At 54.6% G+C, this 16293-nt stretch overlaps 1 protein-coding gene across 1 annotated transcript; it reads right to left on the reverse strand.

The window, feature by feature from the left end:
- Positions 1-1594: 1594 nt before the first annotated feature.
- Positions 1595-15997, reverse strand: TAGLN3 (transgelin 3). The gene is made up of 4 exons (XM_055315849.1): positions 15637-15997; positions 14318-14492; positions 3847-3949; positions 1595-2055 (listed from the first exon to the last, which is right to left on the reverse strand). The coding sequence occupies exons 1-4, from the start codon at positions 15814-15816 to the stop codon at positions 1914-1916; spliced, it is 600 nt and encodes a 199-aa protein (XP_055171824.1). The 5' UTR covers positions 15817-15997; the 3' UTR covers positions 1595-1913.
- Positions 15998-16293: the final 296 nt, after the last annotated feature.

The raw sequence follows: 16293 nt of genomic DNA on the forward strand, positions 1-16293 counted from the left end.
AGGCCGTCATCATGCATTGTCAGAGGTGAGAGCCTGAGGGGCTTGGGGGGCTCTGGCTGGGAGGAGGAAATGCCTGGGTGTCAGCAAGTCTATCAGCGTTGTCACCTTCTCCTCACTGTCTGCCCTCAAGCACTGCCCTGGGATTTGGCAGCTACTGATTTCACTTTTTCTGCCTCTTTGTGTCTCTGGCACAACAGAGGTGGAGCCGGGCCGTGGGGGCACAGAATAGGCCCAGCCTGCCAGGGTCTCACAAGCCTTTCCCACCTCTGATGGAGGTCGTGTCCCATGCCCTTGCTCCCAATCCCAGCCAGGGACCTGACCACCTTCTATCTCTCTCCAGGAATTCCCTCGCAGTATTTTACTTTTTTGGGATCCTTCAAGCCTGTCTCTCTTGCTTTTGTGGAAACTCTCAGGTCCTGGTTTGGCCGTCATGGTCATGTGACATCTTTCCAGGAACAGACAACCCACCAGTGGCTGTCAGGGTCAACAGTGCTCCTACAGGACACATTAGGTCCTTTAGGTGACTCAGGCTCATTTCCTTTATTGTAGCTTTTATTCTTGTGTGTGTGTGTTTTAAAACATTAGAAGTTTTAAAAAATCTTATGCTGAATCCTAACATATAAAATAGATAAGATCCGTGGTGTTTTCACTAAAGAGGGAATAGGGACCCGGGATTCTGGCTCCTGTAAGCAGTGCTGCCCACCCTCCTGGGGAGCCCATAGAAATCTCCAAGGAAGCCTGGAACTGCAGAAAACAGTCTGAAAAGGCACCACCCAACTGAGGGCGACAGGATCTATAGTTTCATTTATTTTTATTTTATTTTTTCTTGCTCGTGAGCAATCCGTTGAACATCAACAACACTTTATTTCTTTTCTTACTAAATGCATCACTTTCTTCCACCCCGTTTCTACGGGTAGGAAAGAATAAGATTACGTCGTGGCCCTCGGGTTGATTAGCCTTCTTAATTTTTATGTGGCTCACAGAATCTTTAGAACCTATCCCATCTCAGCTAGATCTCAGTCTCAGGCAATTTCCAACAGTCTCAGGGATCTAGGCTCCATAAGTGAGTGGAAGGGAGCAATCGGCAGTGCCCCTAACTCCAGGCTTCTGAAGAAACTGTATCGATGTGCAGGGGGAAGGTTATTGGTACAGACGTGAGAGCTGCACTTCCCTTCCGCTGTCACCCATCCATTTCATAAAACCACCCACCCAGAGAACGCTTCCTGGACATCCATAGGAGAGCCCCTTAAGAACTGGGGTTTCCGTTTGCTCATTCCGGTGCCCCCACACAGGGCCTAGCATCATAAGCACAAGGTCAGAACTTTGACCAAGGGATCAAAGAGCTTGCTTGGTCTTGAACCCATGGCTTTCGGCGGCCAAAGTGGGCAAAGCCATTCCTGAACTTCTACGGCCACTGCCAAGACGTGCAACACAACCTTCTTAGAGCGTCCTCCCAGCTACCCTCTATCTCTGCACCTGCAATCAGAGACTGTTCACTAGTCCCATGGCCCCGATCTCTGGAGTGTGTGGAGGCCAGCCCTGCCGGCCAAGGCCCGATGGTGACCGAGAACGACGCTGACATTGAAGACACAAGACTAATCTGTTTATTAGGTGTGTTCGGAGAAGTCGAGGAGGGGAATTTTTGGCCAATAAATAAATAAATAAATAATCGGACAAGAGGAGGCTCGGGCAAAGAAGGAGCTGGGGGAGAGGAGGCGGAGTCTTTGCATAGTTCTCGGGGACACAGGTGGCGGCGGGCAAGGCGGGTTCTCAGCGGAAATGCGGCACTTGCAAAAACCAGAAACTGGGAGGCTCGGAGAAAGAGAAGGTCGGAAGGTGACTAACTATTTCTTTATCACAGAGACGGTGTGTGGAACCTTCGTGCTCCCTCCGGGGAGGCGGGAGGTGGCCTCTCACATGATCTGCCTGGGCATCCCGTACCCCGTCATGCCGGCCTGGGAGGCCCCCTTGTTGCTGCCCATCTGCAGCCCGATGACGTTCTGTCCCTGGCGGAGCTGCTCCTCTGAAAATCCTCGCCGATTCTGCTGGGCTTTCCTGGGCAGAGGAAGTGGGGTGGAATCGTGTCATGCGGACAGTTTTCAAACCCTTTGCAAGACAGGCGGTTAGACAGGCTCTCCTGGGGGCCGCCAGACAGACACGAGGTCCACCAAATAGAGCAGGAGGCCCTATACTGGGCTACAGTACCGGCAGGAACGAGGGCCCACCCCGAGCTGTGGCCCTGCCCCGAGCTATGGCCCAACCCCAAGCTATGGTCCAATCCTGGGCTATGGTCCTACTCCAAGCTATGGTCCTGCCCTGAGCTATGGCCCTGCCCCAAGCTATGGCCCTACCCCAAGCTACGGTCCTACCCTGAACTATGACCCTACCCCAATCTATGATCCAGTCCTGGGCTATGGTCCTACCCTGAACTATGGCCCTACCCCAAGCTATGGTCCAATCCTGGGCTATGGTCCTGCCCTGAGCTATGGCCCTACCCTGAGCTATGGCCCTGCCCCAAGCTATGGCCCTGCCCTGAGCTATGGTCCTACTCCAAGCTATGGCCCTACTCCAAGCAATGGTTTTATCCTGAGCTATGGTCTTATCCTTATTTATGGCCCTACCTTGAACTATGGTCCTACTCTGATCTATAGTCCTACCCTGGGCTATGTTGCTACCCTGAGCTATGGTTCTACCCCAATCTCTTGTCCTATCATGAGCTATAGCCCTATTCCAAGTGGGCTTTTCCATGATACATGAGCTCTCTACTCCTTAGAATCCAGATGATTTTTCAGAATTTCCAGGAAAGAATCGGTGGCTTTCTCTCTGAGCACTTAACCCACAGACAACTTTTCCTCTCACTCACTCTCTTACAGTTACCTCAAGCCCTTGTGAAAATTACAAACAGCTCTTCTTACAAAGCATGCCATTAATTCCATTCCGCCTTGCCCTGTGTAGGGCCAAGTATCAATGTTCCCATTTTAGAGCTGCAGGACCTAAGAGTCAAGGAGGAAAAACGTCTCATTCTTAACCAGAGGCCAGCAAGTTTCAATAAAGAGTCAGATAGCAATTTTGGTTTTGTGTGTCATAGAAACCATGTTATGTCACTGACAAAGCTGGGACTAAATCCAGAGTTTCAACATGCCAGTATCTAGGAGGTTTTCAAACCAGGTTCATTTAAAATGACACAAACTGGTACCTTTTTATAACTGTCTAGAAGAAGAAAGAGGGGTGAGGGAAATATAAGGCCAATTATTTACTGCAAAGTGCTCTTTGGTCTTCATTGCCCACTGAGCTATTGCGTTGAGTTCAAGCTCCATTGCTTCCCCTACCCCTGAAAACAACAACAAAATAAATCCTTTACGGACGTGACCACATAATACAATATCCAGGCCAGGCCACTTTTGAAAGTGAGAGTGACTATTATCAATAAATTCACTGGGACAGCAGGACATTGTCCCTTCACTGAGTACAGGAAAAATTAGAATAAGTAAGTTGACTTGGGGCTTCTTAGATCATAATAAAACCAAGTTCAGACCTCAAGTCACCTCTGAGAATAGCCAGTCAGTCCTGCTCAGCCTCTGGAGAAAGAGCATATGGCCAGAGCTGGAGAAGCGTCCAGGTCTCTAGCAGGAAATACTCAACCATGTCGGCCCCGGGCGGGCTGCTGGCCTCAAGGGCAGCATGGGCCTGTCCTTGCTCTCGGGAATCAGCTGTGGGACAGGAGTGCTTGCTCCTGAGGGCTCGTGTTGCAATAGCCTCTGGGGCTTCAGATGCTCTCGCTTGTAAAAATCATCCTCTGCTGCAGGGGAGAGAGGTAGAGGCAGGGAGGCAGGAAGGGATGTTCACCTGTGAAACCAGGAGGGCTCTCCCCTGTAACAGCCGTCATCCTTGGTGACTGCAACGCTGCCGAGAGCCATCAGGGTCCTCTGCACAGCTGCCATGTCCTTCCCTGCAAGTCAACAAAGAGATTAAAGCCAACCCGGTGTCAGGCCTTCCAGAGGAATCTAGGATAGGGCTGGCCCTCTGGGAAGGAAGTTCTGATAGGAGGCTGTAGGTGGTCCCATCCAAGGGGGAGGGATAGCAAATAGTTCTCAAAGTCCTGAAGCTCACCATAGCACAGCTTCCAGGAAGGAACAGAAATCACCTGCCTCGTCTCTACAGGACTTGCCCAGTTTCTCATCCTTTCATAGCTGCTGTAGGAATAAAGCGTTCCACACTCTTACGTGCTCAGATATATATGTAGGTCCCCGCCCTGGGCAGAGGCCCCTGCCTCAGTGGGTTCTACAGGCTGTGGCAAGAGGAAATCCTGGGGATAGGCTCAAGAGCTGGTTGGCGGAAGATGATTTGTCTTGGATGGATTAACTGTGCCCAACCCCAGGTTGGCTCCTCTCTTTTTTATTTTTTCTGGGTTAAAAGGGTCTAAAATCACCCTTGTGCATCCGACGGAGTACTTACTTGGCTCTGGGCTGGCAGCCAGAACATGAAGGAAAGCAAACCACAGAAAGCACTCGATGTGACACAGATGATAGGCCCTTTCTGTTGTGCAGCTTGGAAGGAGCTAAATGGAGATAACAGAGAGCTGGCTTGCGTGTGTGTGTGTGTGTGTGTGTGTGTGTGTGTGTGTGTGAGAGAGAGAGAGAGAGAGAGAGAGAGAGAGAGAGGTGTGGTGTGTCCTTCACACGGTGGGAGGGGGGGCACTGTCACCTGAGGAGCTCAGGGACACTGAACCCACAGAGAAGGCAACCGGCCCCCCAGGTCAGCCTGTTCTCCCACCTCCTTTCCTCCCTTCCAGCTGACCACTGCCCTGGACTGGGAAAGGCGCTCCTGTGTTGTTGGCCCTGATTTAGGGCCAGATCCACGCAGGGCACAAGTGTGGAGAGCAAAGTTTAAGGCACGGGGTTGGAGCGGCCCAGGGTGTTCAGCGGGGTGGGGGGCAAAGCTGTGAAAGTTAAGGGCAAACACAGACAGGCCCTGTTTGGGAGCACCTGGGGGGCCCAGGCAGTTAAGCATCGGACTCTTGATTTCAGCTCAGGTGGTGATCTCAGGGTCCTGGGATGGAGCTCTGCCCTGCACGGGGCGGGGGTGGGGGGTGGGGGTAGGAGGATGGGGGTCTGGCAGGGGTTTGGGGGGCCTCCGTGCTCAGCGGGGAGACTGCTGGAGATTTTTCTCTCCCTCTGCCCCTCTGCCCATGCATGCACACACTCTCTCTCTCAAATAAATGAATACATCTTAAAAAAAAAAAAAGGAGGGCCCTCTTTGCACTGAGGGAACCATCTGTGGTCCGTGCAGCCGGCTGCCGTGGCTGGGTCACCAGGGACCTCAGAATCACAGGAGAAAGGCAGATGGAAAGGCGGCCCGGGGTGGGACTCTGATGAAGTAAGCAGTTGAGGCCCACGGAGGGGCCACTTCAGGTTGTGCATCTATTCAAAGGGGGAGAGAGACAGCACATCCTTCTTTCCCTTCCTCCCCCCCCATTAACCACAGAGCAATTTCGGGGATCCTGAGGCCCAGTGCGGGGAGGGGAGGCCATGCTGTCGCAGGAGACCCCCCCCGGGGTGCAGGGAGCAGCTGGGGCGCTGGAAACAGAGTGCTGGGCAGCAGATGGCCGGAGGAGGCCACACGCCAGAGAGCCAGCCCGCAGGTGGCTCTGAGAATGACTTCTCTCCATAGATAAGAGCTTTTCTGTAATTGCCACTGTGTAATGGGTTCCCTCCACCTTTTTTTTTTTTAAATAGAGCTGCAGTGATGATATTCTGAAGGATCATTCTGGAAAGAGGCAGAGAGAGGGGCTGCTCTTAAATCGTGAGCTATCAGAAAGACGCTAGATCATGACTAAGCACAAGAAGTGTAGGGTAGGCCACGCATCTGGACTCTGTACAAGAAGCACACGGGACATCTGTTTCTGATGGTTGGAAAGAGCCAGGCCGGTGGGCCCAGGAGCTGGGGGAATGTGCAGCCGGACACCCAGCAATCCAGCCACGGACAGTACCCCAGAGCCCCCCGGGGTGCAGCGGCAAGCTGTGCAAGAGCACCGACCCGACCTCCCCAGCCTCCTCCGCCAGCCCCTAGCTAGAGTACACACCACAGGAGGCCAGCAGGGAGGAGGGGAAAGAAAGAGCTGGGGGCAAGCGTCAGACACCCAGCAACCCAGAGCTCTTTACACCCCCCAATCCCCATCCTGGAGAGTGGAAAAGGGAGCAACTCTGTGATTGGGAGCAGGAGAAGCTAGGGAAGGGGGCTGTATCCGACAGGACCACATGGGGGAAGTTTTTCTTTTTCTTTTTTTAAGTTTTTAGTTATTTTTTTCGAGAGTGAGAGAACACGAGCGGGGGGAGGGGCAGAGGGAGAGGGAGAAGCCAACCACCTCACTGAGCAGGGAGCCCGACTGGACTTGGAATTTGATCCTAGGACCTGGATGGACATGACCCGAGCCGAAGGCAGGCGCTTGACCAACTGAGCCACCCAGGTGCCCCGGAGGAGCTTTTCTTAAGAAAGGCCCCTAGGCAAGAGATTTGAAATAAATTCTAGGCTAGACACTTCATTATACATGACCTCAGCCCAGTGGTGTTATTATTCCCTCCGGTGTACGGATGGGAAAACTAATCCAGGAGGTTAACTAACCAGCCCAGAGTCACTCAGCAAGGAAACCAGAGCCTGGCTCTAGCTCAGGTGTCAGAATGCAAAGTCCACCAACAGTCCACTAGGCCACCATCTCCCAATGGTCCCCCATCGCAGGCTGGTTGAGATGGCATGTTTCTTGATGATCCGAGATGATCTGAAGGGGTGGCAGGGGTTGCTTCAGTGCCAGGCTAGAGGGTAGGCACTGGGGGGACAAAACCCGGTCACGGTTCTTGGTCCCCATTAGTTCAAGGGTACCAACCCAAGGGTCATAAAGTCTGAATGTTTTGTCTGGAATCATTTCTCCAGGTCTTAACCCAAATAAGGTTAAAACAAGAGGAAGCGTTGGGGCCTAGAGTCCCCCAACCATGTGCCAATCAAATATTTAAAAAAATTTTTTATTAAGTTCAATTTGCCAACATATGTGCCAATCAAATTAATCATGGCCAAGATTCTAGGAAACACTGAGCAGAAATCTGCCTCTCTACCTCTGCCCAGCTTGCTTTCCGCTCATGTCTGGTGAGCTTTCTCACAGACGTCCCTTATGCGGAGCCCCAGCGCTCGGGGATTGATGGAAAGGACGAGGGCCTTTTCCTAGCTTCCTGTCTCTTCCCAGTTCAGAATTCCAGATCACATGCTGTTGCAGGGAGGGGGCCGTTTGTGGGAGCTGACTTCTGCAACCAAGGGGTCACATATTCAATGGCTAAAGGAGTAATGAGGTCAAGGAAGTTCTGTGAATCTTGTCACCATCTGCCTAGAACACGGCATTTCAGAAGGAGGTTTCCCAAGCCTCTTGGGCTATTTACGGGATGCTGCAGGGGAAATCGCTTTAAAAATATGAATTTTGACATCATTCCTCTGAAAGACTGATTCAGCAGGCCTGGAGGGAAGCCTGGAAGTTTATATTTTTAATAAGCTCCTCGGGTGATTTACACCATCAGGCAAGTTTCAGAAACATGATGACTGTCAAACCAGACTGATCACCCGAAACACCTGAGCATGTTAAAAATCCAGATTCTGGAACAATCTCTGGGGATGATTCTGAAACAGCCAGATGGATAGGCAAGCACTGCTCCAGCACTTTTTTTTCCCCCACTTTTTAAAAACATCGCAACGTCTGGCACATGGCGAGTATTACATGACATTCCTTAAGCAATAACGCCTCCCTTCAGAGAGATCCTCCACGGAATCAAATGGTAAAGTCAATAATTGGAAGGACTCTGATCCAAGTTGGGAGCCAGCTCAGAGTCTGGCAGCATGGAATCTCTGCTCCCTGAAAGCTACCCCTAGATATTTTGGCAAGACAGCTCGAAAACTGCTCAGGGCTATTCTTCCAAGAAAAAAAACAAAAAAACAAAAAACAAAAAGAACGGTTCTAAAAGAAGTACCAACTGGTTGGGAAGTGCTGGGAATTTTCTAGATGCTGAGTCCTTGATAGTGACCTACAATGGAGACCACTGCTCTTAAAAAGAGAAGTGAAGTACGGACTAGGAGGTAACAAATGTAACATTAACAGCTCAGCATTTGGATCCCGCAACCCGGCCTCTCCTCGTCTCCTCTTATGGGAGGGGCTAATATTATACTTACAATTCTAGAAAATGCGACAGTGGTATAGTACAGTAGCCTCCCTTGTCTACCCTGGCAGACCTCTTCTCGGGGGACCTCTTCTCAGGGAGGCCTGAGTGTGCCCTCCCTCCTGCATTATCAGAGAGCAGTGTTTCCCCCAGTGTGGTCTTGCACTTCAAACTACGAAATGATAACCTCCGGGGGTGGGGGGCAAGGGTATCATTAGGTTCCCTGCTTCCCCAACCTAGGATTTTTTTTTTTTTTTTACATTAGAGGCTCCATGACAGCATGGAGCCCAATGCAGGGCTTGATCTCATGACCCTGAGATCAAGACCTGAGCTGAGATCAAGAGTGATGCTTAATTGAGCTGCCAGGCATCCTTACTACCCATAAAGTTTGAGTGCAATTACCATAAGGACACTTAAACAAGGATTTTGTTCTCTTGAATTTTTTTATCACTTTTGTGATATTTTATGCATGTCTTTGGAAAGAAAAAATAATCGAAAGGGTAGAAGAGAAAGAAGACCACAGAGAGGTCATTGGGTCAGGTAAGTCAGATTGGAAGCTCTACTTTCAATACTGAACGTTTTTTACTGTTTTCAGGCAAAACTCTTTGCTTCAGACCTACTTCCATCTTTTTATCAGTCTTGACTAGTCTTTGTTACTTTTGGAATACTGGCTTTTTTTTTTTCATCTTTTCTGGGATCATTTCTGATTTCCCTGAGTGATAACTTTGGCATGGCCCCAATTCTCTATTTAAGGTAGAGAAACTGTTGCTAGAGTCAAAGGAGAAATGTCCAAGAGTAGGTTGGGCCTGCTCTGTGAGTTGTATGGATTTTTGTTGCTTGTCTTCCTGGAGACACTCCGCAGGGCAGTGGTTCTCAGAGCAGGGTTCCCAGGCCAGCAGAAGCAGAGTCACCTATAAATTAGTAAGCAATGCAAATTCCTGGGTCCTACCCCAGATTTAATATCTCAGAAACCCTGGGGTGTGTTTTCCTAAGCCCGCCGAGTGATTCTGATGTAGACTGGAGGTTGAGAACCACCGCTGAAGGGGAAACCTGCCAAACATGATCACGAGCAGACCTTGGGGTAACTGAGCTGACAAAAGAGGAGGCTGCCAGCAACAGGCATGTGTGATGACTCAAGTCACTACAAGTACCTCACAAGATCCCAAAATGTCTCTCAAGCTGGGTGAAATGTTTCTTTGCTTTTGCTGTTAAGGAATGACACACACAGCGTCACCTCCCCAGAGAATATACTTGGACCTTACAGGTACTCCACCCCCCGATGTAAACCCCCAACTCCTGGTCATCATGCAAGGGGAACTGGGAGAGGGCAAAACTACGGGTCCAGGATCCCCATCAGTAGGACTACTGAGAAAAGTAATCAGACAATTGCCTTATCAGAGTCTTGCCTGCTCTGATATTCTAGAATTCTACATGTCTAATGCTTGCTCAGCATGTGGCGAGGCAAAGAAACCCAAAGGTTAGTTGCTGATGGTCTTGAAGCTGGAGAAAAAGCCAACATTTATTAGTGTCCATTAGCCAGGCATTGTACACGTTTAATCCTTGTAAGAACCCTCTGAGGAAGGTACTAGACCTATTTACAGAGAAGGAAACTGAGGCTCTTGGAAGCTAAGAGCTCACAATGCTGGGATGTAGCTAAAGAGTTTGGACCCATCTCCCTGACTCCAAACTCATGCTCTTTTCACTGCACCGAGATCTTCTGGGTCTGGAATTGGCAAAGCGACATATTATGGGGAAAGACGTCAAGAGGGTAATGACTACAAGATAGAAAAATGTCAAAAAAGGCAAAGTCAGTCCCTCTGTGTTAGAGAATGGCCAATGCACCAAAGACACCCCAGATGATAGAGGGCAGATGTCATCCAGGCGACCTTACCGGCTTCTGTGTGAAACCATTAACGGAGTCCATCTGTCCCAAGACAGAATCTGTGCCTTCCCAGCCTTGCTCCTGCTGCCCTCATTTCCCATTTGTCCTAAAAAGGACAGGCCAATGACAACAGTAACTTTTACACTGCCACGGTGTATTATGCTCTATATTGCCAGACACTACACTACGCACTTCTAACGCATCATCCAATTCCATCCGCATGTCAACCCTGTGAGATAGATACTATTCCCCCATTTTACAGAGAAAAAAATCCCCCCATTTTATATGAGAAAAATTGAAGTTCAAAAAAGTTAACTGATGAGGGGTGGAGGAGAGGTGTGAAGTAGGCCATCTCGCTTCTGACTCAGAAACCTGCCTTCTACGAGCTTCCAGGGTAAGTTTTCTTTGAGTCTTTTGGACCAGCGCATTCCCCAGCTCCCACGTGTTCTCGCTCATTCTCTCTGTCCCTGTCTCTCTCTCTCTCACACGAACACGCACACCTCCTTTTCCTGCTCCCCTCTCTTCCCCTTCCCACTTTCCTTGCACAGGAAAGACACTGACGTCAAACCTCCGGAACGCTGTCCTGAGTCATGGACAGCTGAGACTGAGACACTGCTGCCCCTTCCCGTGCCCACAGCAAATCCAGAAGGTGCCAGGCGATGGCCTTCCCTCATCCAAGAGGAAGACTGCTCCAGGCTCCAAGCGGCCCTCACTTCTTCCCTAGCCCTGGCGGAGATGGCCCTCCCTCCCTCCCTCCCTCCCTCCCTCCCTCCCTCCCTCCCTCCCTCCCTCCCAGGAGAACTTCAGGAGCTTTGTCTCTCATATCCCTGGGATTGGGTTGTTTTCTGGGCCATTCAGCCCTGGGTTCCTTTTCAAAGCCCGAGTCCCTTTTTTCTGGTAGCTCCCAAGTCCATTTCACACATTTCACTGTGCCTGGAAAAGGGGTTCCAGGACAATGGGTCCATCCATCCGGGGGCCTCTGCGTCTCTAAAAAAAAACCCCCGAACCCTACATGAGAAGGCCTCCTGCAGCTTTATCCACCCACAGCATCAGAACAGCATGGGCCATGGGGGGGGGGGGCTTCAGGCTCCTGGGAAGATGCCAGCAGGGAGGCAGGCAGGGGGCACGGAGGCTTGCAGCGTGGGGGCCGCGGGCAGCGCCCGGAGCCGCCGTGCAGAACGCGGGGAGACGGCCCAGCTCCTTGTAGCCGCGCGCCCGCCTGCCTCGTGGCGTCCCTTTGATTCCTGCCTGCTCAGCGCCACGCGGGGGTGAGCACAGCCCGGAGGGCCCAGCCAGGCTCCCTGTGTCCCGAGGGCCTCGCCCAGGCCCAGCCCGGCCCTCCCTCCTCCACCCAAGGCCCCGCCGCGCCACCTCCTGCCGCACTGCGTGGTGGTACCTGCGCCGCCGGGGCCCATTCCCGTCCCCGACCCTGAGTCCCTGAGCACCCTGAGCCCCTGAGCACCCTGAGCACCCTGAGCATCCTGAGCGCCCTGAGCATCCTGAGCACCCTGAGCGCCCTGAGAGCCCTGAGCACTTTGAGCATCCTGAGCACCCTGAGCACGCTGAGTGCCCTGAGCATCCTGAGCGCCCTGAGCTTCCTGAGCACCCTGAGTGCCCTGAGCACTTTGAGCATCCTGAGAAGCCTGAGTACCCTGAGCACCCTGAGTGCCCTGAGCATCCTGAGCATCCTGAGCGCCCTGAGCATCCTGAGCGCCCTGAGCGTCCTGAGCGCCCTGAGTGCCCTGAGCATCCTGAGCGCCCTGAGCTTCCTGAGCACCCTGAGTGCCCTGAGCACTTTGAGCATCCTGAGAACCCTGAGTACCCTGAGCACCCTGAGTGCCCTGAGCATCCTGAGCACCCTGAGTACCCTGAGCGCCCTGAGCACCCTGAGCACTTTGAGCATCCTGAGCACCCTGAGCGCCCTGAGCATCCTGAGAACCCTGAGCACCCTGAGCGCTCTGAGTGCCCTGAGTACCCTGAGCGCTCTGAGTGCCCTGAGCACCCTGAGCGCCCTGAACATCCTGAGAGCCCTGAGCATCCTGAGCGCCCTGAGCATCCTGAGTGCCCTGAGCATCCTGAGTACCCTGAGTGCCCTGAGTGCCCTGAGCACCCTGAGCGCCCTGAACATCCTGAGAGCCCTGAGCATCCTGAGTGCCCTGAGCATCCTGAGTGCCCTGAGTGCGCTGAGCACCCTGAGCACCAATTGCCACTAATGCTCAGGATGACCAGGCCTGATCCTCTGTCCTCACTGTCCCATGGGGGGTCCTGGGGCCCCTGCAGGCCACCTGGACACTCCTGAGCACCTGCTTTGCTGCTGCGGGCCACGGCGCCCTCTACCACATTAGCCACATTGCCCTTGGAGCCAGTCTCCTTCTCTTCCTTTTAAGCTTCGTACTTTGCACCCCAGGGATGAGACTCCTCAGCGTCAGCCTCATTTCCTCTTTTCTAGAAGCCTTAGCCTGGCCTGGAGCCCACCTTGCCACTACCCTACCTCAGGCTACCACACTCTCTCTCTTGCGCTTCTTAACCCTCCTTACCCCCCCTTCCCTTAAGAAGCATTAACCTAAAGGGCTGGGGCAGGCGGTGTGGTGTAGACCTCCCCTGCTCTGTTCATCAGGGGCCATCGCCCGCCCCTCCCCTCCCCTTCACTGCCAGCGCCTTCCTGGGTATGGAGTTTACCTGCCTAGTCTTCGGCAGGTAAAAACATCGTCAGTCCCATAAGGACAGGAGAGCACACTCAGGGGCCCCGTGTCCCACAGACCTTCTGCTTTCTTCTTCTTCCTACACACTTCCTATACTGGGGAGGGGGGCTCACCCTTCTAGTCACATGAACCCCGTCGTGCAGGGGCTCCATCCTTTGTCCCACACAGCCCCGACACCCCCTCCTCCTCCCCTCAGTCACTGCTAGGGCCCAACAACCTGCTCCGGGCACAGGTGAAGGAGGGAGCCTCCTGCCCGAAGTGGGGTGCACTGGTTGAGGCTCATCCTCCAGCATCAGAGTTGGGGCGTGAGCCTTGGCTGCTAATTGCCAGCCATCGGACGTGGTAACCATGGACAAGCCTCCGCTCCATCCTCCAGGAAACCGGAAAACACCACGTCACCGGTCCTAGGAGAGTGGGTTGGCCCTTGCACCAGGCCCACTGCATGGGAAAATGTCCACAAGCAGTGGCTCTCGTTATCAGCTGGGGGAAACATCATAGCTCTGATCTAAAGAGCAGACCCCACAAGCCTGGAGTGTGACGTCCAGGAGGACTTGGAGGCGAGCACGCACCGGCCCCAGGGCCTGACCCACAGGTCCGGAGATCTGCGCTGCTAGGCAGAGGCAGAGCGCGGTACACTGGCTGGTGTCTTAGGATTTTAACAACTCACCAGTGAAGGAGACAGGAAATACCACCGGCCCGGGCATCCTACTGGTTGGACCAGTAGGCACTGACAACACCCAGTGGCAGCAGGCACCGAGAGCGGGGCCTGCCTGGCAGCCCGCCTTCACCTGGTCTGTCCCCAGGGCCTACACGGTTGCATGCAGCATTTGGGCCCAAGGGCGCCTCTAGGCGCTGTGACCGTGGGTCCCAAGTTCTCGGGCACTGTCTCCCAGTCACATCATGTCCCCCGACAACGGTGGATTATTAAATATGTCAGGAAATGTGATTTGATTTTTATGCCTCATAAGACTTCTTAAGTCACCAATGTGAAAGAAAAAAAAATCATGTCACACTCTCTGAGCAGAATACATATCTGGGAAGTAGAGTCACCGAGCCCAGTAAGAGGTTGGGGTGCTCTGGATTTCTGGGCTTGGAAGACAGAGCTGCGCCAGGCGGCTTTGTCTGGAAGCCCTGCCGCTGGTGAGTCAGAAGCGGGCTCACCACCTCCCTTCTCTTCCAGTAGCTACCATTTGTGCAAGAGTACGTTGTGGGAGGGGTAAGAGCAATAAAAGCCATCCCTGCAACCATTACTGGCTTCCTGTCCTCAGAGGCTTCGGTGTCTGCTAGTTGCCCGACCCTGCCATGGCCTCAGGGTGTGTGTTCCCTCAGAGGAGGGGACCCTTTTCAATAGAATGTCCCGAAGGGGTGGGGTCACAGCGGATCCCCCCCCAGGAGCGCGCGCGCGCGCACACACACACACACACACACACACACACACACACACAGGCAGATGCAGGCAAGAACAGTGTGAGCAGGTTTCACGGGGGCGGGGGGGGGGGGGACGTGGAGGGGGACGGGAACAAGGCCCCGGGGCTGTTTACCTTCCCACAGATCCACCGTCTGAAAAATGTCAGTGGTCCTGACCCCGTAGATCTCTGCTGCTTTTAGGAACTGGGAGATTTGCTCCATCTGCTTAAAAGCCATCTTCGACTCTGAGATCTTGGGAATAGGCTCCTGTCCGGGTGGGTATAAACTGTTTATCAGCTTGCACAGGACCTGAAGGGGGAAGGGGAGCCAGTATCAGTGTTTCCCTTTGTACGTACCGGTGGCTGAGGCAGAGGAATCCCAGGCCCCACAGGGCACGCCTCACAGGTTTGGGCAGCGGCAAGTCTTTGGCACCCCAGGCAGGCCCCGGCTCGGCTCGGGGCTGGGTGGCCCGGTTCCCAGAGCACATCCCAAAGCCCCAGCTGGCCTGGCTCCCAGGGCTGCTCCTGACCGCAGTGGGTGCTGCAGCCCAGGCATCCCCTTCTCGCCCTGCTCCTCCGGGCCTTTCTCTGGCCTTTCTCTGGCGGAGGGAAAGCAGGTCTACAAATAGGGAACAATATGGGTGATGGGGCCTGGGGTCCAGACTTCCAAGGGAGGGAGGAGAAGTCAAATAGTAGAATCTAATACTATGTCCTCTATCGAAAGGCAGATCCGAATGAGGCTTCCGTAACTCATCCCCTGTGTGCCAGCCACGGATCCCAGGACTGGACCGGGGACTCCCGCATGCCTGGAACCCGGGTCCTGGGCAACCCAACCAAAGCGACACACAGCTGTTATGTAACCGTGCATGGCAGCCTGCAGAAGGGATGGGCTCGTTCCCCTCGGCAGGCCCCAACCCCCAGGCGCCCAAGAGCATCGGGTCGGCCAGGATCCCCTTCAGTTTCTGGAGATCCCATGTGTTCATCAGACATTCAGCGCCTCCAGGCAGCAGGGCCCCGGGAAGGGAAGGGAGGTGGGGGGGCGGTTAGTGTCCTCCATCCCTTCCTTTGTTGCACCTTGTAACTAACCCAAATCCCGGGGCCTGGGGAAGGACGACCCCTCCCGGAGCTGATGGACCAAGAGGCTGGAGAAATCCTGATGGGAGTCCTTCCCGGGGTTCCCTTCAATGCAAAAGGCTTCCCCTTTGGCACTACGTCCCGGGCAGCTGCCCCGTCTCGTCTCGGGGGGATGGGGATGAGGATGGGGATGGGGATGGAGATGGGGATGGGGATGGGGATGGGGATGGGGAGTGCTCCGGGCTGCTCCGGGCTGCCGGGGAACGGCGCAGGGGCGCGCAGCCCGGAGGACACCGGCACGCCCACGCCATGCCCGGAGCCAGCGGCCGCCCGCGCCGGGAGAGGAAGCCCCGGGGCCCCGGGCCCGCGCTCGGCCTTACCGTCCCGTCCATTAACCATTGCTGAAAGTGGGCCCTGCCGGGGGGCGGGTGCGCGATGTCCTCGGCGCACTGCAGGATGATCCAGTCCACCAGCTTGTTCTCCAGGTCCGCGTCGTACTTCTGCTCGATCTTCTCCTGCACCTCTCGGCTCAGGCCGTAGCTCGGGCCCCGGTTCGCCATCTCGGGAGGAGCGCGGAGGCCCCGCGCCGCATCCGCATCCACACAATAGCGGCGGCGGCCCCGCGCCCCGCGAGCGCGGCCCGGACGTGCTGGGCGGCGGGCGGGGTTAGATCCCGGAGCCAATGGAGCCCCCGGCGCCTCGGCTACCAGCGCGCAGGACAGCGCGGCCACGCGCCGGGGACTCCAGAATAAAGCCCCTGCTGCGGGGGGCGGGGGGGGGGGCTGGACCGCCCCTCCCGGTCCCGCCTACCGACGGGTGAGTGGAGACGATGCACGCGGGCGCACCACCCAGGCCGAGCTCCCCCGCCCCCCCCAGCGCCTCTCCCGGCAGCACGGGGCTGGGGGTGGTCGACACCCCCCCCCCCCCGCCCCGCTGCAGAAGCACTTTGCGAGCCAGGGATGCGGAGGTGCAAGAGCAGGTCACGAACCGGCAGGCGGGCAGGCCGCCTTGACGGTCACCTGCGGATGCTGCGCGGC

The sequence above is a fragment of the Nyctereutes procyonoides genome, unplaced genomic scaffold, assembly GCF_905146905.1.
Source record: "Nyctereutes procyonoides isolate TBG_1078 unplaced genomic scaffold, NYPRO_anot_genome, whole genome shotgun sequence".
Classification (NCBI taxonomy): Eukaryota; Metazoa; Chordata; class Mammalia; order Carnivora; family Canidae; genus Nyctereutes; species Nyctereutes procyonoides.